Source organism: Apteryx rowi, unplaced genomic scaffold (genome assembly GCF_003343035.1).
Source record: "Apteryx rowi isolate R43461 unplaced genomic scaffold, aptRow1 scaffold_5, whole genome shotgun sequence".
NCBI classification, from domain to species: Eukaryota; Metazoa; Chordata; class Aves; order Apterygiformes; family Apterygidae; genus Apteryx; species Apteryx rowi.
Genome location: NW_020450760.1, coordinates 1,945,315 through 1,969,711, shown reverse-complemented (window position 1 = coordinate 1,969,711; position 24,397 = coordinate 1,945,315). Strand labels below are relative to the sequence as shown.

Below are 24,397 nucleotides of genomic sequence, written 5' to 3'. Positions count from 1 at the left end.
ATGAGGCTAAAGCCCACTCTTTTTAAGATATATTAAGATACAGACTTACTATTTAAGTTCTATTTATCCACACACACCCACTCTATGTTTATCCACGCATACCACCCAAAAATTAAAATACAGAGTGGGTAAGTTGAGAACAAGGCTGCTAAATAATAGCTGAAGTTTACAAACCTACTTGCTGTCCCTTTGTGTTTCTTGCTTTCTTGAGTCCTCCAGCAAGTGGGCTAGGCAAGACCTATTCAAGAAAAGTTCAGATAAGCTTATAACATTTCTTCCTGTGAATTACTGAGCATTTTAAGTAAAACCAGAGCCTATAAGGTCCTGGAGAAGAAAAGGACAGATTGTCCCCTTGCTAAAAGATGGTAGAAATGTGTATCAGGCAGTCTAACTTTTAAGGCCTTGTAAGAAATTAGCCTAAATAGAGGAAGTGAGGAGAGCTATGGTAAGTCTTCCAACACCTAGGACATTGCTACAAAGAGACTGATGAGTATTTGTATACCCAATAACCAGAGAAATGAACTAGCAGTAGAGATGATATAATTTAGAGGTTAGAGAGCTTTCCTCTAAATTAAGTCACCTTTTGTTGTTTTATATAGAAATATTCTGAAATTTATCTTCATTAGGCACTTCTGTGACTACTTGAACTCCCAACAGGAGTGATGTAGGTCAGCACAGATGCTATCTGCATAGGAGTAGAGTTTGAGGCCATGGCCAGCTCTGTACTTCTTGGCATAATGCCTACAAGTGATACTTCTACCTCAGTTTAAGTGTCCAGATACAAAAACATATATGCAAAGTACTCAAAAACAACAGCAAAAGCAGAGTTCACAACAGTTATTTAGCTGCATTCTGTCCTATTTCCTACCTCTACATGATACACATAGGAGGAGGAGGCAACCATAGATCAACTTCACTGGAACTCAGCTACAAGTAAGAATGGAAAAAGCAAGCTAAAGAACTTCAAGTCTTGTATCTTCCTCATTAGCAAGATTATGAACACTTGCCACTCTTGAGAAAGCTCTGTAACTTAACACAGTCAAACTAAGTCCTTTGTATCAGAATCAATATTACTGCTCTATTACCACTGAGATTTCAGGCTTCTTCCCTCTGTGCTTAAACACAGATTCATCCAGACCCAGATAAAGAACTTTCTTCTTCACATTATCTGTTTGATAACTGCACAATTCTAACATAATACTTATAGTCTAGGTCTATTTAAAGAACAAAACAGATTAAAAACCACACACACGCACCCAAAAAAGCCCACCAGAAGCCGTGCAGGTAAGGATGCCATTTTAAAAGCAAACCACAGGTACAAAGCAGTCACACAAGAAGAAACATTCAGTGCAAAGTAACTGCTCCTTTACAAAGGAGCCACCTCAGCTGTTCAGAGAACAAGCTGACAGCTGCAATCATTACTATGTCTGCTGCTGGCAGAGAAAAGGAAGGTAGAGTTTATCCATCCAGCCCTATAGAAATCCAGCTGCACTAGAGCTTAACTGCTAAAAGTTAATCACTTTCTCAGAGACAACCCAGTTCAGCTTTAAGTACTTTTTAGTCAAATGTAGCACTGCTTTGCTATCTAAAGCATTGGTACTTTCCTGCCCTTTCCTCCCAAAATCAGCTTTGCTAAACTCAGTAGCAGTTGCGAGGAAGAGTCTGATGGATAGAAAGGGGTGTCTCCCCACTCCGCCACACCTTTACAGCCACAAAAGAAAGAACCACCCTGAACACATCTCAGACTCTCCCTGCAGGGACTATGGGGAGTCTTGAAATACCTGTGAGGGATGAGAGAATTTTATCACCATCATAAAATGGTTCAGGGCATCAGGCCTTACCTCAGCGTTGGACTCAGATTCAGACTCCGTACTTGACTCTACTATGCACTTTTGCTGGAGAGGAAGAAGGGAAAGAAATACTAATCTGTAACTAGAAGTTACCACAGCTTTGGACTGATGCTGATGTTCTAGAGCAAACTGCTGATGTTATATTTTTCCAGGTTTTCATCACCTGAAGCCAGTATTTCTTTTTAAATACCTTATTTCTGGTGCCAGTTAGATAAGAATAAATAAGAATCCCCCCCCCCCCCAAAAAAAATATATATATAGTGGGAAGCTACTCAGAACACTACTGCGTTTACTAGGAACAGTTATTTCAGCTTTGAAAACAGCTTTGCAAAAATGCATTTTGAACTGCATTGAGGGTTTGATTTTTTTTTTAAATAAAATCATATGTCTCAGAAATGTAACTGCAGGTAAATCACTAAAGCTACATCCTCAGTTTTCTGAACATCTTGCTATAGAGATCTTACAAACAAAAACCCCTTTATTCTGCAGGTGGTAGTACAGGAAGAGAATGGCATTCTCCCTTCCCTTCTGTTTCTTTGCAGGTGATGCCATTTGAATCAATTTATTCACAGGTGTTCTTCATGTCCTATTTTCCACCACTATTTGCTAATAACAAACGAACTAACCCTTTCTAAACTGTACTTGAATGTGGAGATATAGAAGCAGCAATTAGGAAAAAAGAAGTTACCATGTAGTTATGTGCCAGTCTTTCTACGTAGTCTGTACTTTTAACAGAATCCTTCATTTCCTGAGCATCTACTAAAATGGGAAGAGGGTAGGAAAGCATGTTAGAGAAATTGTTCCACTGGATAAATTACCCAGACATGGGAGCTCCCTTTATATTAGAAAGGCTTGTTAATCCTCCACAAAGTCTGTATTAAGCTATTAATTAAAAACAACTTCTGTTTAAAAACAAAACAAAAAAATAAAAGCCACCATCTCCTACCATGACAATGACTTAATTCACGGACATTCATGCAGTATGAGAAAGAAATACATGTTTTAAAAAAAACTTACACTCTGTGAAGTGTTTCTTTTTTAAGGCACTACAAGTTTTCTGAAGCCTCAAAGAGATATTTGTGCTCAAGATGTCAAACTAGCCTGGACTTCAGACAGGAAAACGCAAAGCCACCTTCAGCGTCAGCCCTTCACCCACGTCCACCCACGCTGGCGTCAGCCCCCGCTCGCCCCGTACCGTCCATGGGCTGCCCAGCCCCACGCCGCCTCCGTCGCCGCAGCCTCCTCTCCGCCGAGGCCATCCTGCTCCCATCCCGCTCCCGGGCTTCGGCCTCCTCCGCCTTTGTAGGCGCTGGCTCCCGCCTGCCCCACCTCCGCCCCCACCTCCTGCCCCTGCCCTCGCGCTCCCAGTCAGCCCCCCGAAAACAGAAACTTCCCTCTGTTTTTTCCCCCAAAAAGATGAAAGTGAAGCAAGGAAGAGGAGAGCAAAGTCTCCCCGTGAAAACTCTCTGTGCCATTGCTAAAGGCCTCGGGCTACTTTTCATAATCGCTCCAGAAGAGCAGGTTGTGTGGAAAAGTCTACAGTGGAAATACACAGAAAACAGCATGGCATTTGGAGTAGTGTAATCATTACATGTTTATGTACACACACATATATACACTTAAAGAAATGTATGTATGTATACATACACTTGCACATATTCATAGTTAAATCTGCAAGGCCGGGTGGCCAGGGACACCTCACTCCCCCCTGCTCTCACAGCTTGATTTTCTGTGGCCCCATCTCACTCACACAACCTTCAGGCTGCCAGAAAGTGGTCGGTGTCCCTCCTGCTTGCTGTACCCTCACTCGCCTTCCCATCCCTTTCACCTTTTCTAGGACTTTTTCCTCACAGAAACTGATCACAGTCTTCCTAAATAGGGCCAAGGGAAAAATATTTATCCTCTTCAGAGGCAGTTAAGATTTTCAAAGATGTTTCCTCCTTCCATTTGCTGTGGTAGATGATCTCCCACCTTTTGGACTGGGTTTGGGTTTGACACACATCATTGCTTTCTAAGCATGTCTCCTAATTACTTACAATCCATCACATGTGATTTAAAGGACTTATTACATGCTGTCAGCTTTCCTTATTAGCACTTGCTAAGAAAAAGAATGACAGTTTTGCTATTTTTAAATACAAGGAATAGTATTTTTTCAGATTTACATGAGAACTATGACTCAGGTCCATTTCTCACAAAGAAGCAGAACCGGTTTGACCCTTTAAAGACATATATCTTAGCAAACACATGGCAATTCTGCCACTGAAGGCTACTTCACTATTCCCCTTACCTCCCCCTTTTAGAAAAAAGTTAGAAGATAAGTATGCTTTTACTTTTTCAAAGCAAATTCCTATTCCTCCCATTATTTCCTTCTTTAAGACCTACCTTTCTTGCACCTCCCTGCAGAAAGAAGATACTATTATTTCAGATTAATTTGAAAATTAATATGGAAGTCTCAGCAAAACGAGAGCCTCTCACTCTGGCACCAGTGGGTGGTTGCCACTCAGAAAGGTGCAGGGAGAAAGTCCCTAGGGAGTTAGGAGTAAGAGCAGCCGCACTGGGAGTAGCTCACGAACACTGGAAGTCTTCCATTTCACTTCTCCCACCAGCCAAGCTGCACCATACTGTCCATGCCTCTTTCCTCCCCAGACACCTCTATTTCCACGTCCTTACCTTTTGTTCCTGGGCAAGGACCACCATGATAGCTACTTCCTCTCTTTGGATTCTCCAGCTGCTTTCACAACAAAACAGAAACTAGTCAGAGAACTCATACAACATTCCCCAGTTCCCCTCCCCAGGGAAGTGGTATCTGAGAAGTGCTACGTTGGTGCCTGCTGTGCCAGCTGATTTGAATGAGTACATACGGGCCTTAATCCAAGCACATGGCTTGGAGTCGTTTCTCCCCCAAAGCCTACCCAAAATTAGCTACTGATCCTTTAAAAGCAACAGCTTTTAGCACATGGCCCTGTGAACTGGGGATTCACTGTTAGTTTGAGCAGGATTACGGGTGAAACTGTGAGTATAAGGTTGAGACCCGGGCTCACAAGAAAGGACTCCGTTCCAGCTACGGTAACAGCTAAACTTTGCCGGCACCAATCTGTGTGGGGTCATGCAGTATAGGCAGAGTTAGACAATAGATCACCAAGGAAGATTTTGTGTTTCTGATTTCCAAAGCACATACATAAAGTGACTATCAAGACAGCTTTCCAACTTGCTGCTGTACCCAGTTGGTGCAGTATGAGAGAGAAGCATTTTGGGTATGACCCGTGCATTAGATATGCTCTGAGAACACCTCCCAGATCAAACACCAGGAAAATTTTCTGGTGGATACGCTTCGTCTCAATCGGAAGAGATACGACCCGCATGCCAAGCTCCTTGGCCCTGCCAGTAGGAAGAGTCTGAACATGCACAGACGCACGACAGTTCTCTCCCACACAACTTGATACATGAGGTGCAATGTACTCAAGCAGCTAGGAAATCTCCTTCCTCTTAAATGAGCTTACTGTGTATCTGCCAGAAAATGAGTCACATCTCACAGCTGCTATAATGCATTCACATTCACTGCAGTGGCCCTTCTGGTAAAAATGTTAACCCTTTCTCTCTGCAGCCCTGGATGAAAAGTGTGAAAACTCCAGCTCCCTCAGAGTGAAAAGAGCTAGAAAGATCTTGACTATTAATGCTGGCAGAGGAGTTGGGTGTAGCATACTCCAGTCAGTCTCCATGGTGAGGAACCTAGAATACCACCTCTGTAAAAAGTACAATTCTTTCACCTGAAGGAAAATGAGTGCAGGCTTGAAACAGATACAGGGTTCTTGAGTGGAATGTCTACTTCTGCAGCTCTCAAGTACTTCTTACCTCATAATATAAAGCTCTGAAACTGATACAATTTTGTATAAATTTGGATGACCTACCATACAAAACATCCTAGTCGAGCTGTGGGATAGTCAGTGACATCTAACGAATGCACCAGGAGCTGTCAGGGTTAAACCTGTGAGGGAAGGCACAGAGGTTGCTCCTGTGGTTTCTACACCACAGTATGAAGGCCTACGATTATAAAACCATGGGAATTTTGGTCAATCCACTGTGGCATTCTAATCAAAAGAAAAACATTTAAGCCGAGCGTGATAGTGTTGTGGCAAGCTAGAAATAGGATACTATAAAAACTGGAAGGTCTCATCTCACATTTCATGAGGGTTCCCACCTTTGAGCAGTGTAGAAAACCTTTTAGACTCTAACTCCCTGTTAAAATCAAACTGTGAACCACAGATAAAAAGCACAGTTTACTGCTGTTTTGCATAATAGTAATTGGCTTTATCCTTTACTTTGTACGCATTTCTACATAGTGAAGCTGTGAAACTTCATTCACGCTCAGAGTGAAATGGCCAGAGACAAGATTTTCATTTTACAGGAGCACATGCTGATCATCAGGTGCTGAAACACAACACAGAGCCAACTGTTCTCTGTGTATTTAACAGTTACTCTTTTAAAGTACAGTTTGACTTTACAACGCAGGACCATTTTGCAGCATTTTGCGGACAGCATTTCTCTGCAGTGGTAATGGTGTTATGCTTAAAGTTTCCTAGCAGTAGTTTGCTCTGAAGCCAAGGCTCCTTAGTTAAAAAACCAGGCTCCCACAGTGATCAGCTGATGCACAGTGCCACTTCACAAAAAACTTCCTGGAAATTCATAAGTTATTGATGCATACGGTGGACATCTTACAGAAAATATGTTCCAAGACTTGAGAGCTGTATTGACAACCCAGAAAGTCACGATAACATTTGGAGAGGGAATTTCGTTTTTAAAGACTGGCCAGACTATTGCTGTTTTACTTTCAAGTACGTACATTTGTTCATGAGGACCAGAGAGGAAATATTTTGCCTGACTTGAAATACAGCTCTTTAGTCATCCCCAGATATCTATCTTTGACAGGCTGACGCAGTTCTGAAGATGGAGTATTTTACAGTAATGTCCCTGGGTTGTCTGCATCCCATTCTTCCCTTTCTCTGAGGGTGAGGCTATAAAAGTAAGGAAGGAAGGCATTTTGGCTGTCTCAGGTCTCAGCCACCTCCTTAAGTACAAGACTGTAATTAGGATACTCAGGAGGCAAGGAAAGTGATCAGAGTGTGAATGTGCAGGATCCATTTCCAAAAGCCCAGTTACATGCTAGCAACATGCATTTGTTCTACGAATGGCCTCTGTACATTCCCACTCAATTTGATCAGTAATTATGTCATATGAAAAAAATGGGATGTGAAGTCCTAATTGAACAGTGACAGAAGTCGCTCCACCTACCTGATGAGCTGCAGTCTGGATGCTCGACCTATTTTTCAGTATTTAATGGAGTCTATAATACAGCTAAGTATTTAGATATTGCAACTCTGACTTTTCTACATGTCCATCCACGCTGTGCCAGAGGCACCACTATTTTCCATGTGTAATGTGATCTAGTCCCAACAGATGAAAGATAAGGTTACTCTGAAGACTTCTCTTCTTACACATATTCTGCCCCATTTAAATTTTACTTCTAACATAAACAGATTTAACGTCTTGTCAAATTTACGGGGCCTGCTTTCTGACATGTGGAGTTCTTATTTGCCTCAATATGTGCACGGCTTCTAGGAAAGACTACTACTTATCTGAATTGCTACTTCCAATGGATTTCATGCTGACTGAACATCAGGGGATGTGTTAGAATCACTTAGGGCATATGATAAATCAATCAATCAGCCACTTGTTTGCCATTTCAGCCTTTTCTGTTAAATATTATGGTTATACTACTGTTTAGACAGGTAGACTGAGCAGTTGACATACAGTATACAGTTTGAATGGGGGCTTTGTAAACTAAGAAAAAACTAGGTTGAGTTCTTGCAATATAGTGGCTTCTCTGACTGGTGAGCAAGCTTTACCAAACCTTTCAAAACGCCTTTACTGCATCAGGAGTATACACAGTGCCTTCATCAGTTATTAGGTAATAAGCTGATACATATGCTCAGTAGAGACAGAAAAACTCCAGCTTTTTCTCTGAAAAGACAGGGAGCAACATGAGTGATCTGGCCATCTCTTATGGTAGAAGGAGCTGGAAATAGCTCAGATGCCAACTGAGAGCTCTTGGGAGTGAAGATGCTGCATATAGATTTGCGTGATTAATGGTAGAACAATATGTCCTTCCTACCTCGCCTTCTCCCATGGCACTCAAGTGTTCGATACCTTATATGACCACATGAACAGAATTGCAGTGGGTTGAAAAGTGTATTTCCCAGTTCCTCGATGCTTCGCTTCCAAATCTGCCTCAGTATATATAAGCTCTGACCAAAACTAGTATTATAACTACACATAACATATAGGTAATGCATTTAAGTTATTCACTCCAGAAGGGATTAGCTTGGCAAACTTTCTAGCTCATCCACTGAAGAACCTGAAGAAAATGAGCAGCAGTCAACACACAGTTCTTCTACCTTTATAACCTCAAATGCCTCAGTAACAACCTGGAAGAAAAGACAACCAGAATATCCCAGTCATAGATACACCACCACCACATCTGCCATTTTATTTTAATAAATACAAAAAAGAAAAGTTCTTCCATACCTGGCTGAACCTGTGCTGTTTCCCTAGAAAAATAACTAGAAGACTGAATGAGGGAATGGCTATTCCCAGCATCCTTGCCTTTCCAATCCCATCAATGAGCATTTCTTTTCAGATCTTAAGGAAAAGAGCAATAGCTGGGACAGTGAGATGGACGTTGTCCTTCTTTAGTCATCTAAACTTAACAAGGCCTTCAGTTGTAGTTGCCTGTGTGTATAGATTCAGCATAGATCTACAGTGGGATTCCATAAATTAGTAGGACCCAGTCCTTGCAAAAACAATTGTGATTTTAAAACCTTAATTCTACTATACAACCTCAAACATTGCACAGAGGAATGTTATACTTTGGATAAATTCAGAAATTTTGCAGTATATTAATCACAGAACAAAGTTAGTATTGCAGATATTATTGCAAGTAACCTATAATCACACCTACATTTAGGTCATGTGAAGGTTTTTTCCCTTTATTTTTCACCAGTGCATTCTAAAATTGGGGATGTTTGCTCTTTGTTCACACATGGCTATGTCACCACCCCACTCGGGCAGCACGGTTGTTGCACAGCAGCCCTAACAGAGTTCTCCAGAAATCCCATAGATCTTGAAGGCTCAATATCCATGAGTGAGGAACATTCAGGTGTCTGTGGCCATGCAGCCTCTGCAGTAGTTCTAGATTTCTGAGGCAGTTTGCATGATATCACTAATTTTGCTGGAAAAGCAGTTTTCTCCTTACTGATATTGTTTCCATTGGTGTTTTAAAGTCATTTACAGGTTTCATACAAACATCACTGTGGGATTCCATAGCTGGAAGGACTAAGTTTCCAGGTGTAAGAATGAGTTGTTGATCTTCTACATGGAAAACATCTCCCAAAGCTACTGCTGCTGGCATTCTGTGTGTCAGTAAAGGCTTGATTCCTTTGTGATGTTTACCTTTAATGAAATTCATACTGCAGTCTGGGTGAGCGAACTTTTGAGTAACCACAATAAGCATCTAAAAACTAAAATAAAACGAGTCTAAGTAAATTAGATGAGTTCTATATTGTCATGTCCGTTTCCTACCAAAAGAATCACTGAGCTATTGGCATGGAAGTTTTCCTGCAGACTTCTTACATACAGCTGACAATACCGTCTGCCTTCAGGGCCAGCAAAAATCAAAGCAAGGATGCTGGAAAGCGTTTTAGGAAAGTAGAGCGTAATCCCAGCAATATTTTGCAGGAAAGACTATATCACAACTGTCATTTCAGAAATCACTCTAAGGATCTTTTTATATACCTTCTACTCTACAACATAAGTCTGTTAACAGCTCTTTAAATATGACTTCAGGAAAAACTAGCAAAACAGTACTTGGAAAGACCTCTTCTCAGAAAAAATTTTTTTGCTGTTTTAAAAGCTATTATAGAAAAATATATGGAATGTATTTCCTAATCTAGAAAGGCAACCCAACAATATCATTTAGAATCAGCCTTAAATTAGTAAGAAAAAAATGAAATATAGTGATATATACTTGGACAGTGTACTCTTGTATTGTAAAGCACTAACGAAAAACTTGGCTCTGTTTAAATGGCCTAATTATTCAAATCAAGAGAATCGTGTGCAGTAGTAAAACCAAATTCCTTCCAAAGCAGAGCTACTGTAAAAACTCTAACCCTAATCTCACCAAATATCCTTTGCCCCCCCACCCCACCCCTTTCCTCATCACCAAATCCAAACAGCACCTTAGTATGAAAGAACGTGCTTCTCTGCCTCATCTTCATGCTGCTGCTAAGGACACTGAAGGCTTCTCTGGTATGATTACGTCTGCTCCTCCTTGGATCTGCCATAGTTTGGATGGAGTTTTATTCACCAGGTTTTACTATCCTAATTAAAAAAAAAAAAATACAATGTTTTATACAAATGACTAGTCATGTAAAGTAGCATTGAAACAATAAAAATGTTTGTCTATAAATAGTTTTCATCCTTAGGTATGACTTACTTAGAATTTTTCTTAGGTAAGGTTTGTTTTGTTTTAAATAAAGAACATTTAAACAAAATTACTACATAATGAAGTATCAGAAACATACAAACATACCCAAAATTCATGTCACTCTTCATCATTCCCTCAGTATTAAGCAAATCCTGATAGGAGAAAAATTCCAGTCAGGCACAGGCAGAAGACCATCTGAAAATGATACATTTGCTGAAGTTTCTTCTATGAAAATCAAAAGATCTCCAAATACAAATTAAGAACACATCTCAGATCCAACTGTAAATGAATGCTACTTACTTACCTGAGCACACTCTTCATCTGTAAGACATATCATTGCCCATGAGTGCTTTTTATTATACAACAGATGATAGATAGTGTTTATACACGTGGACTATCAATAGTATGTTCTAGATGTATTATTCTGTGCAATAAAATCCAGTCCCCCCTCATTCATTACAGGACAGGATTTCCTTGTTTAATTCTGCTCCTTTCCCTGTGACATTTGGAATTGCATCGAGTTAAATTAATTGTTCCAGTTTCTAGGACAACGAAAACCATTTCTCCTTTCTGGGGCCTTCACCCAAATCCTAGACTGCACTGGATGGAACGGTGGGAGCAGGTCATCCAAACACAAGAGCACCAGCACTGCAGCTTGTGAGGCTCAAAAAACCAAAACTTGTATGTGGAGCAGGTTTTCTTTCAGAGAGAACAGTAGAACTGAACACTTCTGAATTCAGTATCCCAAATGCCTTAACCCCTACCTGATTTCTAAGACAGACATAGTATCAGTAGGAAAAAGTTCTGATGAGTCTAAAAGAAACCTCTGATTCTCAGCTGCACAATCCCTACACTGGGAGGCAAGGAGAGAGCATAATGCCACGCTATGAAAAAAGGTTTCTTGTAATCACTCACAGTGGATGCCCCCATGTTCTGCAGCTCCAATAACAATAAACATTTTTAATACTAATATCTAATCCTCTGCTGAACCTTGTTGTGCATTTCTGCTTGGAAGGAATGAACTTGTAAACCCCAAGCAGTACTGTACCATGAGCTTCACTGTAGGGTCAAACAGCCCTGGAAAAAAAACTAAATTACTAGTAGGAGGTCACCCTGCCTTTCCTAAAGTTCCACTATGGTGCTCTGCAGCTATGTACCCGTAAAATAGTAACAAAATTTGAGCTACAGAAAAAAAAAAATTACTGGGACTTGTTGCAACATAAAGGCAGTTGAACAGTTGAAGAGAACTTTTGATTATGGGGTCATTAACATACCTTATATTATGTATTTCAGCAAAAAGATGATAAATGAAAAGGGAGCTCTGCATTCTGTGAAAAAGCAAGACCTGTTTTCTCATTGTGACTTTTTTTGCAAGATTTGTAATGTCTGACTGCTCTGATAGTGTAATGCAGGAAACAGCTCTAAATATCCACTTGCACTCAGCATTTCTGAGCAAGTTATACATTCACACTTCAAAAAATACTGGAGATGATAAACTACAAGCTTCACCTTTTAACAGTCTTTTAACAGATACCTCAATTTTCAAGGGAGGTGAAGGCTTGAAGTCATCACTTCACTGACAAAGATTAGAACTGTGCGTCTTCACGATTTTCTACCTCACTTTGAATTTTAGATCTCACCTTTACTAATTGGAGAACACATTTTGGCAATTTCCCATGCATTAAGGATCTTGCACAACATTTTAGACACAAGACATGTGTCTCTTAACACCCAAGTACTTTTAAGTACTTTTTTTTACCTTAGTTTTGGTAGAATTTTATCCGATAATCAGAATGAATTCTTTCAGCTTTTGAAATGTAATAAACTGAAATTTTAAGTCTCATGATTTTTTTTGGCTAGTTCTACTGAATAAAGATTTCTGCCAGTGAGAGACTTTGGATAAATTACCTAAAAATAGACCGAAAGCGATCAACCCAGTAACTTTTAACATTCGAGCATCACCAAGTAAGTGTTTACCTTTTGATCATCATTTCTATCATCATGTCCCGAACTGCAAGTTAGTGCTGATGTACCGACGTTTTTTACTGTACAAGTCCTCTTAGAACTGAAGGACATCATCTGTTTTGATGTCACATTCATTACTATGGCAACAGGAAGCAAACGAATGTACAAAAGAGACATCCTATTAATGCTGCTTAAACAAGAACATTTGAAGATCAAAACTCAATCAGTACCTGCCAATTAGAAATACTGACATTAAACATTGAAGACAAGTAGGTCTTACCTTGTCTTCAGGTTGGAAAAAAAATTGCTTACTTTCTTATTGCCCAAGAGAAATGTTTATTTCTACCTTTAGACATCTCTTACCTTTACACTGCTCATCTGATGAGCCTAACTTTTATTAACATAATAAGTACTAATCTTTTCTGCAGTCTTTTTGAGATACCTATAATGTGAAATGATCTTGGACATTTTAAGTAATGCCACAGCAAGATAAGAATGGAAGACAACACATCACATGGGCTGTGCTAGGGGTTTTTTTTAGCCATTTCCCAGGTGCCAAAAAAATAATTCCTCTAGTTAGTAAGAGCTGGAAAAAATCAGACAAACTTTGGGCACATGAAGAGGCATGTAAAGCAATGGGAATTGTGAAAGCAGTCTTTTGGAAGGCATGTTGCTTTCATAAACTTAGGAAATAGATGCCACTGTTAACTGCTTTCTTTCATGGTATATAATCCCAGTACCAATGGCAAGTATGAGTATCTATTGAAGTATTATTGCATGATCTAATACAAGTGTGCTTTAAAGAATATAGTAAAAAAGTTTCAGTAGAGCAATTAGTGTGATTGGGAAAAACAGAAGCTTTCAAGGATGTTAGGCCTTCAGGGATTACATAAGCAGTACTGAGGCTGTTTCATGTTTTCATACTCTATTTTGTAATTTCATATTGGGAAAAGTCATCACATCAGTCCACTAAACTGAAATGCAAAATGTCTGATGACTTTGACCAACTACCAAAAAGGCCTCTTAACCAATCAGCTAGCAGCACTGCATTAGTGTACCTACTGATCTATCCTATGGACTGGGCATACATTAGACTTCACTCACCTCCAGAAAAATGTAACTTCAACATAAATGTTTAATATGTTTAGGAACCCAGGAATGAGATATAGTGTAAAAATTGCATCTTTGGAGAAAGCCGATTGTTTTAGATACCTGAAAGATACTGGTAGGAACAGAAGAACCAGATTAACAAAGCTACTATTACATTCAAAACCCATTTCCCTGTTACTTTATTACACGAAAAACCCTAGGACCTCCCACATGCAGCTTTTGTTACATGGTTTGGAAACAGATGAGAACTCTAGGAGATCAGAACAGGAAACTAGATCAAGACCTGTCAGAGATCAACAGGGACAGGCTGCTCAAAATTCCCCCTCCCTCACCTCCCTCCAAACTGGGAGGGAAACTGAAGTATCTTCTGACATGTCTCATTCAGGACAGTAATGAGAAGTTGATTAAGCACCATCTTGGTGCTATATTGCTGGCTGTATTACTCCGAACGGGTGAAGCTTTAACTTACAGCCAGTAACCTGTATTTCACTGCTCGCTTGCTGAAGGAGTTATTGTGCCTCTACAAAACATAATGGAAGACTATTTCCAACCCTTTGCTCTTATTTGTACTTGACCAGTACATATGCTGAATTAAGAACTTGTTTGTTGCAAATACCCAAATAAATGAATTGCTTAATTATAAATTTCCCATGTGCAACAGGCACTTGGCAGGCAAGAAAGCTTGCTTGAGTTTGCTGTCAACAACCCTCAATTCCTTCCACTACTCTCCTTTGAAGAAAAGGACCAGGGAATACAGAACTTGGCACAACTTTGTATTTTCTAAAAATCAGGGGGAAAACACTTGTACAATTATTACATGCATAACTCCTGTTATCACTGCGATTTTCAGGAAACTGCTGAGTATCACCATATTTGAAGTTAAACCTGATCTGAAGCCAATCACTTTGAGTGTGTCTTGAGCTCCTTGAGAACTGGCTCTATGTTCCTGCTCTTAGTTTGTAGAGGCACTGCAGAGCAGACAGTACTGACTGTAGATGTAAAAGACAGCAGCTAATACTTGAGATCCAAAGTAGCAACCAATGCTTAGGAGAGTCAGTTTTAGTTCCCAGTGTTAACAGACACTTCAGTGACAAAATTCATTCATAACACTTTTATTCTTACAGTTCTAGGTTTGAACTGTACATGCAAAGTTGCATAAGTCACAATAGAGATTTACAGTGGATTCTATTCTATGGTAGAGTGCAATCCAGAATCCTTATACAGTATAAAAAACAACTTTAAACATCAAGACTTTGTTAGGAGCAAAAGGGTTAAAGCTTCCCCAAGTATTTCAGCTCTCATAGATACCTAGTTACTAGGTACTGTATGTTAGATGTATGTAGAGTTGAAGAGCTGTAGAATGTTTATTAGAACTTTAACATCCAGATGTCATACCATCTTTGTTACTTCTTTCCCAAATTTCTGGCAATTAAGAATAAGTCAAAAACCCTGCCACCTGCAACCAGCTAATACAGACAAAAATAACTACTCCTTGCTTGCCTGTCTAGGGTTGTACAGTGTTAAAGAAAATATTCCCTCAATGGCATTTGTATCTCACATCAGCTGAAAAAGCAATGTAACAAAAATAAAGGTATAACATCTTTGAAAATAAATATAAAGAGGGAATGCAGACAAAGTGTCAAAGATTTTTTTTTGGCAGGTAACATTCATAATATACAAAATATAACTTATTCATATTAGCCAAGGAAACATTCGTTGAGTTCCTGTAAACTGTTTTAATCCACCTCCTCCATGCGTGATGTGTCATCATCTCCTTCAAGAGGTGGCATCTCCTCAGTAACTGCCGGACTAGCTTCTTCCGCAGCAGTATCATCTTCATCAATGCCTGTACAAGAGACATACAATTAATACCAGTCTCAGAACTCAAAGGTTTAGTTTCCTTACCACTTCAATACCTGAGGATCCCCCTTTCCCCAAGCCTGTTACAAAAGAAGTACCAATGTGTTTTACATGATTTTGAGACACTGAGTGCCCCAAAGTGCAGGTAAGCCAAACCAGAGCTTTTTAAAGAGTGAAGAGGTTTAACTTACCCAGGCCAAGTTTGATCATTCTGTAAATGCGGTTGGCATGTGTCTGAGGATCTTCTAAACTGAAGCCAGAGGACAGGAGGGCTGTTTCATACAGCAAGATGACAAGATCCTTCACAGACTTGTCATTCTTATCAGCCTCTGCTTTCTGCCTCAGTGTTTCAATGATGGAATGATCAGGATTAATCTCAAGGTGCTTCTTTGCTGCCATGTATCCCATTGTGGAATTATCTCTTAATGCCTGTGCTTTCATGATCCTCTCCATATTGGCAGTCCAGCCGTATGTGCTTGTTACAATACAGCAGGGAGAAGTAACCAAACGATTGGACACAACAACCTAGAGATGGGAACATAAAGCAAGAGATTCAATGTTTCAATGCTTCCAGCTGAACAAGTACACCCATTACTTTATTTAACAGCGACATTTCAAAGTTGCAGCTATGTCATGGAAGACAGACATGACTCATGAGGTCACTTAGAGCTGAAGAATTTGCAATATGAAGTCAGTGTATTCAAGAGAAGCACCTTACTTCACTAAACTAAAGACAAAGTCTGTAAAGCAAGATGTTCTACAGAATGATTGTGGCTCTGGAGAACGAGGAGGTTAGAGATTGTATCTAAGCTTCTCTCTTAAGTAACCTTTTCAGATAGTTAACAATTCACTACATGCAGACAAGCTGAATATTAGTAGTAGTATACTTACCTTTTCTACTTTCTTTTCAAGGATATCTTTCATTATTTTGCAAAGGTTTTCAAACTTGGCTTTTTTCTCCTCTTGTTTCTTTTTCTCTTCTTCATCTTCTGGAAGCTCCAAACCTTCTTTTGTTACAGAAACCAGGGTTTTGCCTTCAAATTCCTTCAGCTGCTGCACACAGTATTCATCAATAGGCTCAATCATATAGATCACTTCCAGGCCATGTTTGCGGAGACGCTCCACAAAAGCAGAGTTAGCCACCTGATCTTTTGTTTCACCTGCAAGACATGAGAATTCCAGTTCTGTTCAAGCCTCAGCACTACAACATGGCAACTTACTTTTCTAGAATAGCCTACGTAAATCTCCATTGACGCTTCACAGCCAGCCCATGAAAAAGATGGGGACATAAGCAGGTTTGACAGGCTGAAGAGATCAGGCTGGCTTGAAGAGCCTCAAGCCTTTCCAAACTGACATCAGTTTCAAATACTTAGCTGGGTTGAAAATAAATTTGAATTTCCTAAGAGGCTAGAGAAGAAATTGTTTTCCCTTTCCTGCCAAGGATGGAGAACACCACCACCACAAGATGAGAAGCCCTATATAGCTCAGTTTCTGGACATTTACCTTTTGAAAACAGCCTTAACACCTGTTGACCCAACACCTAACAGAATTAGTTTGAACTTTAGATCTCGAGTAGAATTCAGACACTCTTAGCCAAGCCAAAGGACACTCAAATCAAAATATCTGGCACAAAGTTAGATGGCAAGTGCTGTCTTCTCAGAAGACATACTAAGATTTCTCTATCATGTATCCAAATTGCTGCCTCAACTAGTGATCTACATGCAGTGCAACTTGGTTGCATACAAATTGAAATCAGTAACTTTTTACACAACTACACTGTTGCATCAAAAATTTTTCCGCTCAATATTTAAGGTTGTTTCTCTTTCTAAATACAGGAAGAGAACTGCCATGCTTACTTACTATATTCTTATCCCAAATGGAAACTATGTGCATACGTACTTTTCACACACTATTTCTGTTACCAGCTCACCAGTAATGTAGTAGACATGTTTCTGGTTTTCCTTCATTCGAGTACAGTAGTCTTTCAGAGAAACCATTTCATCACCAGATGCAGATGTGTAATACCTCAGTAATTCTGAGAGTTTCTTGCGGTTCTGGGAGTCTTCATGTATACCAAGCTAAAAATAAATACATAAAGTTTAAACTACCAGATTATTCCTTTAGACAAATACTGAACTGCAATAGTTCAGAAGTTTACAGTCACTATTGTCCCTTAAGCAGAAAGGCTACAAACCTTGATGTTTTTGGAGAACTGCTCATAGAACTTTTTGTAATTCTCTTTGTCCTCAGCCAGTTCAGTGAAGAGTTCTAAGCACTTCTTCACCAAGTTCTTTCGTATCACTTTCAGGATCTTGCTTTGCTGCAGCATTTCACGGGAAATATTTAGAGGCAGATCCTCAGAGTCTACCACACCTCTCATGAAGTCTACAACAAGATGGTTAGAATTAACTTCACAGATCTCAAGGAAAACAGGTTACAATTCACCACTTAACTGACCTTTTAATTTAACCTTTTAATTATTAGCTTCTACAGAATCCTGGGCAACACAAAGCAGATCGCACTAACTGCTCACACACTTTCTGATCAGCTTTTTAGTGCTTGGTCTTCCCCCCAGATTCCTCTAAAGCACAAAGGGAAACTCTGAAATTGCCTAAGCAGTTTCTCTAGTATTACGGGGAAACATTCTCTTCAAAAATATACTCACTCAGGTATTCAGGGATCAGTTCCTCACAGTTATCCATGATGAAAACTCTGCGTACATACAACTTGATGTTGTTCTTCTTCTTCCGGTTTTCAAACAGATCAAAGGGTGCACGCCGTGGGACAAACAAGAGAGCTCTGAATTCCAACTGCCCCTCGACAGAGAAGTGCTGTAAGAAAGCAAGACATTATTTTTTAATGTTTATTTTACTGCAGTTTGTATGGCTTCTATTTAAGCAGTCTTTCAACACCTCTTCAAATGTGGAAAGCAAGTATTAACTAACCCAAATTCCAGGGGTGTGGGGTAGGGATCCCACCAGCTTTTTAACAATAGGCAAGATACTGGTCAAGAACAATAACTTTCTCCAAACATACATCCGGAAGTTCTGTTCAGTTGCTACCAGGTAAGTAGACTGATTCCAAAAACATGCTCAGCTCCCTGCATTCTATAGTGAGGCTCTACAAAAGATGCGCATTCTTACTAAAACCTCTAATTATGGTTACATAAAGAGGACTGCTAAGACTCACCTCCCTATCCCCCTTTAACTGCAGGTATTTTCAAAACTAAGGAACAGCCACATTTACGTTTACTTGCAATCTACTTAAGTTTAGATTTGATAAAGACTAAGCTATACAAAGTGAGAAAACAGCTGCACTTACATTTATTTGCAATAGATTGGAAGTACGGATTTGATGAAGATTATAATCACAACCCTTAGCAGTAGCCAGAATAACTCTACCAATAAGTGTAATCATCACATAATGGAAGTGTTCTAAAAACAGTATCACTCCAAATACTGGGCATCTTACCACAAAATATCCAAGGCACTGGATCAGAATTCAGCTGCATACTTAACAAGCTTCCAGCTCTAGCAAATACGATTTGACTGCAAAAAAGACAAACTGACAAAAAACCTACTTTGACTGCCAAGTGGTCTTCCCAGTCATTGGTTAGACTCTTGTAGAATTCCCCATATTCCTCATTGGTAATGTCATCTGGATTCCTGGTCCAAATAGGCTTGGTCTTGTTGAGCTCTTCCTGATCAATGTACTTCTCCTTGATCTTCTTTTTCTTCTTTTTATCTCCATCCTTCTTTTCCTCTTCTTCATCAGAACCAACATCCTCAATCTCTGGTTTATCTTCTGTCTTCTCCTCTTTCTCTTCTTTTTCCTCTTCCTTTTCCTCAGCCTCATCATCACTCACCTCCTTATCACGCTCTTTCTCCACCTATGAGAAAGATCATTCATTGATTAAGAAACCTAAACTTTTTCCCAATAGCCCTAAGATATCTCTTGCAGTCTAACAAAGCTGGAAGTTATACGAACCTGCTGTGAAGTTTCCCCCCTAGATTCAATTAAGCGCTTACCTTCTGGTGTGAGACAAAAAGTGGTATTTTGGTTCACGTGCTTTTTTGATAGTTTATGCTATTTAACTTCACGATGCTGAATTTACAGTGAGACTACATCAACATGCAGTAACACACTCCCCAAACCACTGAATAACTACTACAAGCTTGAAAAAATACATTTTTACTGAATCTCCTAAAAATAAAGCTCTAATTAACAAAATTGTATTTGATCAAGAGTTAAATCCAGGTAACATCTATAACAAGTTATAGCGAAATGCATCTAGTATAAACCACTTTTCTGTATTAAAAGAATTTCACTTAAGGTGACTATACTTAATATTTCAAGTAAAATACATACGAAGAGTGTAATAGGATAGCCGATGAACTGAGAATGCTTCTTCACAATTTCTTTGATTCGCCGTTCTTCCAGGTATTCAGTTTGATCTTCTTTAAGGTGCAGGATAACTTTTGTTCCACGGCCCAAAGGTTCTCCTAGAATGGAGTTTAGAAGTTTTACTTGTGTAAAAGCTGACTGGGCTTTGAGAAATTCTAAAATATCTCTTGTATAGAAGGTATTCTTGTATCAGCAATTTCTTCACCACTGGGGAAAACATAAGCTTCTGGGTACAGGAACAGCTTTACAGATACTTCAGTCAAGCCTATCGTAACTAACAAACACCCAGCAAGTGTCTGAAATAAACTTAAGAAAATTTTCACTAATTACTCTGCTCACATATCATCTTTTAAATATTTTTTATTATAGAGTTGTAGGAATCTACAAAGATATTTCCATGTTCAAGCTAAAAAAGCTTAGTCTTCACTGTAATGCATCATTTAATGCAGCCATTCCCCTATCACATGTAAATGGTTGATCAGGGTACACTGAAACATGAAGAGACTTACTGCTGTGCTTCATCTGACATATGCCTAGTACTACCCATATTATACACTGATGGTACTGAGCTCTACAACACGTAGAGTAGGAACCTGAATGATAAGACATTTTTAGAAAATATACTTGAGCAGAAACATGCAACACTCACCATTATCAAGTCTGACAGTGAAAGATCCTCCAGCTGACGACTCCCAAGCATACTGCTCATCATCATTGTGCTTGGTGATCACAGTCACTTTCTCCGCAACAAGGTAGGCAGAATAGAAGCCAACACCAAACTGACCAATCATAGATATGTCAGCTCCTGCCTGCAGTGCTTCCATGAAAGCCTTGGTACCAGACTTAGCAATAGTACCAAGATTATTAACTAGGTCAGCTTTGGTCATCCCTATGCCTGTATCCACAATGGTCAGAGTGCGGTCATGCTTGTTTGGAATCAGGTTAATTTTCAGATCTTTCCCAGAATCCAGCTTGCTTGGGTCAGTCAAGCTCTCATATCTTATTTTGTCCAATGCCTGTAAGAAAACAGACAGGCTTTAATATTCCTTAACTACTCCTAAGAATTTTGGTAATCATACTGAAACAAGCTCTTCTAGGAGAGCAAGTACTTACATCTGATGAGTTAGAGATCAGCTCCCTCAGAAAGATTTCCTTGTTGGAGTAGAAAGTGTTGATGATCAGAGACATCAACTGAGCAATCTCAGCCTGGAAGGCAAAAGTCTCCACCTCCTCCTCCATTGGTTGATCTTGAGTCTGCACAGCTTCTGGCATCTGTAAAAGACAGGTAAGTTGAAATTCCATCCAAGCCAGCTGCAATTTGATGTACATACCCATTTACAAGCAATGATAACATCATTTTGAGATCAAGATACTAACTACATGGCTTCAAATACAACACCCAACTCAATAGGTTAAGAAAAAGTTTTTATTTCCTACCAACAACAATTTAAACTTTTCTGAACTTGGAAAACTGACCCGAGATTAAAACTATGAACCCTACTTGACACTTTGTTTCACACTATTTAGGATAATGTAGAAGAACATTACCCTTCCCCCTCTCATTAATTCGTGAATTAATTCAGGACCCTTATGTCCCCAGTCACAGGCTAAGTACTGCCTATTTTTACCAGAAAGAAAAATCCTATTGAAAGCTTGGCCTGATATTTTAGAAATAATGGTTGGATTATTCTGCAGTCCATTAGAAGTCTCATTAGAAGTGTTTCCTTTTTCTCCCATCCAGCTATTTTGTTCATGCAACTATTATCTTCACAGAATTTACTGAACACTAACATAGGCGCAATAGTCTGGTTGAATGACTTTGCCCTACACAGGTGTGTTACTCAAACTCGACAAACCATCTGTTGCTTAGGAGACCCTCTCCTGTGAGACAGGGCTCAAAAAAATTCTACGCAAAAGGCAAAAACTCTCCAACCACGTCCTCACTTTATCCACTACAGGATGGAGAGGAACACCAACGTTTTATTTCTTAACTATACCGTTAATACAGTAAAAAATAATCAAGTAAGTCAGTCAAGTATCACAGATGGTTGCAAACGCCCCGGTCAGAACCGCGTCCTTTAAACAGTTCGCAAAGGAGATTCAGAGCGACTGCCTCCCGAGAGGTGCCGAGCGGGATCAGCCTCCCGGCGAGCCGGCGCGCGGCGCCCCCTACAGGCTCCCGTCAGCAGCATGAAAGATTCTAGAAACTGCCAGAGCCTTCCTCTACCACCGCCCCCCTCTCCCTCCACCCACTCCCTGACAGCACCAGTCCCGCGCAGCGCGCACCCTCCTCCACGAGCAGGGCACATTGCTGAACAGAGCTTTTCCTTTCTCCTTCCCCTCCCGGCACCCCACGCTTTCCTCGTCCATTTTCCTTGCAAGAACCGCCCGTCTCCGTCCCTCCATCTTGTGCCGCCATGGCCGAGCTCATTCATTGAGCTCGGAGCGTCCGACCCCCCCTTCCCCCGACCACCCTGCCGTAGCGAGGTCACCGCACAAAGGGCTCCCCGGCCCCATGGTAGAGATAGACCTGGTCCCGCACGGGCAGCCCTCTCCCGCAATAAAAAAAAAAAAAAAAAAAAACTACCCAGATCTAAGCCACCCTCCCCCCGCTCCTCACTAGGAGCTGCCTGCCGTTTTTTTTCCCTTTCCGCCACCTTCTTTAAGGAAGTGTAGAAAAACGCGGCTTCAGAAACGACAGCAACAGCCCCCCTCCCCCTTCAGCGAAACCCAGACTTCAATATCTACCACCCCTCCGAGTCCGCGGTGCCTGGGACTGAAGTGAGAACGAGAAAGCAACCGTGCCCCGCACCACGCGGTCCCCCGTATCACCCCCCGTTAGGGCACCGCGCGGAGGCAGGCACCAGCCGCTCCGATCTGAGAAGAAAACGCGCGCTTAAAACAACCACCCTTTGTGAGCCACCGGCTCAGCCACGGCCACCTCCTCCGCTCACCTTTGCAGGGGGGAAGGGCTGCTAAGCTCCTCAGTCAGGCAGCAAACACTCTCTACCCACACCGTTGCGCCTCCACTAGTGCGCGCTCCCCGCTGCCCGCTTAGCTTATATAGGTCCGGCGCCGCCTCCTTCCAGAACCATCGGGAACCTTCACTGACAGGCACGGGGGAGGGGGCAAGCCGGGGGGCGGGAGGGGCCGAGGGGGGGAGGGAAGGGGCGGGGACTCCCGGCCGCACCTCCAGGGGGCGGGGCCGAGCCCGCTGGCAGCCAGTAGCAGCAGTCCGCGAAAGGCGCCAGTCAGGGGGGCGAGTCTCGCGCACGCGTTTGCCATTGTCTCAAATGTCAGGGCGGGGGGTTCTGCGCATGAGCTGGAGGCTGCCTGAGCGCGCGCTCTCCATTCGTCCAACCGTCACCGCGGCCGGGGGGGGGGAGGCGCATGCGCGGTGGCCGCCCGGTGTGGCGGTTGGGCGCGCGCGGCGCTCAGGGGGAGGGTCCGGTGGGATTGCGCAAGCGGCGGGGTGACCTCATCCGCCGCCCTGCGTCTCTCAGAACGTCCTAGAAGCGGGTGGGGCCGGGCGGGCTGCGCCGCGCAGCTGAGAAGGGCCTGGAAGGCGCCGGGCCCCTCCGCCCTCCCCGCCCGCAGGGTTCCCGGCATCGGCGTGCGGGGAGAAGCCGCCCTGGCTCCCCTCGGGGCCGAGCGTCTCCCGCTTCGCAGCCGCAGCGGGGGCGCCGTGCCCGGCCGGGTGGCTCCCCTCAAGCCGGTTGCGCCAGTGGCTGCGGCCCTGCTCGCCCTCGGGCCGGGGCTGCGGGGTAGCACGGGGAGGCTGGCGGGGGGCCGGGCGCAGCGGGCTTGCCCTGCCGGGCAGGGCGCCTCTGCGCAGCCAGGCATGAATCACAGCTTAGGGATGCTGTGGTAGAGCGTTTCACCTAATCGGGAAAGCAAAACGGTTTCTCGCAGAGCAAGTAGCAGCCCGCGAGTTGAACGAAACCATTTCTCTCAGTTTATATATTTATTCGAGATAAAAAGAGGCAAGGGATCAAATCCAAGAGTTTTGGAAGACTTACATAGCTATGCAGTTACTTCTGTTCAGGATTTAGGTCCTAGCAGTAGCTACTAGATGGATGCCAATAATAGCTTATGAGAGCCGTTAGCCTGAAATTCCCTGGGATTCTCAGGCTGGATTTGGCCTTCACCATCTAACATGTGAGAGTATCTCAGTTAATATTTGGAGGGCACACCTACAGACTGAGACCTAGCATAAAGACTTTGATGAGTACATGCCTCATTAAACTGAGTAGCTCTGTGATTAAGGTGTTTAGCTTAGCTGGGGAGGTTATTTTTAAATCCTGAATGACCCAATAGGGAGGAGGGAGTTAAATGCAGGTCTTCCATGTCTCGGGAGAATGACTTGCATCACATGTTTTCCCAAGGAAGCTTCTAAAACTTTCTTCTTGGAGCTGATCCACTTTTTCTGGATATAAATATTAAGTGTCACAACTGTCCACAAATGACTGATGTAGACATCAATCTCGAGAATCTCTCTGCTCAAAAGAATAGCTGTTTATTCATTTGAGGAATAAAAAAGATGCTGCTTCTCTAGCAAAAATTCATCCCAGGCCCAACTTTCTTTTTAGCATTTTCAGTTGGATCTCTTAGAGGTGCTCCAGACATCTATCTACTTCGGCATCTGATTGGCTTTTGAGAATCCAATTTT

General features: G+C 41.6%; 2 protein-coding genes across 9 annotated transcripts in view; both read right to left on the bottom strand.

The window, feature by feature from the left end:
- Positions 1-13,632, bottom strand: part of LOC112972750 — a 28,437-nt gene extending 14,805 nt beyond the window's left edge. The window contains exons 1-8 of one of the 8 annotated variants that reach the window (XM_026079730.1): positions 13,459-13,632; positions 12,367-12,584; positions 10,495-10,584; positions 10,142-10,283; positions 4,521-4,578; positions 2,539-2,609; positions 1,842-1,895; positions 179-238 (exon numbers count right to left, since the gene is read on the bottom strand). In XM_026079730.1, the coding sequence (XP_025935515.1) occupies positions 179-238; positions 1,842-1,895; positions 2,539-2,609; positions 4,521-4,578; positions 10,142-10,246 (348 nt within the window). In that variant the 5' untranslated portion in view covers positions 10,247-10,283; positions 10,495-10,584; positions 12,367-12,584; positions 13,459-13,632. Of the gene's footprint in view, positions 1-178; positions 239-1,841; positions 1,896-2,538; positions 2,610-2,867; positions 2,997-4,520; positions 4,579-5,758; positions 8,333-8,363; positions 9,425-10,141; positions 10,284-10,494; positions 10,633-10,693; positions 11,457-12,366; positions 12,803-13,458 lie in introns of those variants that run through there. The other 7 variants (XM_026079731.1, XM_026079733.1, XM_026079732.1 and 4 more) reach the window with 7 other exon arrangements.
- A 931-nt stretch (positions 13,633-14,563) lies between these two features.
- HSP90AA1 (heat shock protein 90 alpha family class A member 1) lies at positions 14,564-22,830 on the bottom strand. The gene is made up of 11 exons (XM_026079728.1): positions 22,683-22,830; positions 20,842-21,000; positions 20,378-20,744; positions 19,693-19,826; positions 18,905-19,213; positions 17,990-18,155; positions 17,519-17,709; positions 17,255-17,402; positions 16,216-16,484; positions 15,516-15,849; positions 14,564-15,310 (listed from the first exon to the last, which is right to left on the bottom strand). Exons 2-11 carry the CDS (start codon positions 20,998-21,000, stop codon positions 15,201-15,203), a joined length of 2,187 nt encoding a protein of 728 aa, XP_025935513.1. The 5' UTR covers positions 22,683-22,830; the 3' UTR covers positions 14,564-15,200.
- Positions 22,831-24,397: the final 1,567 nt, after the last annotated feature.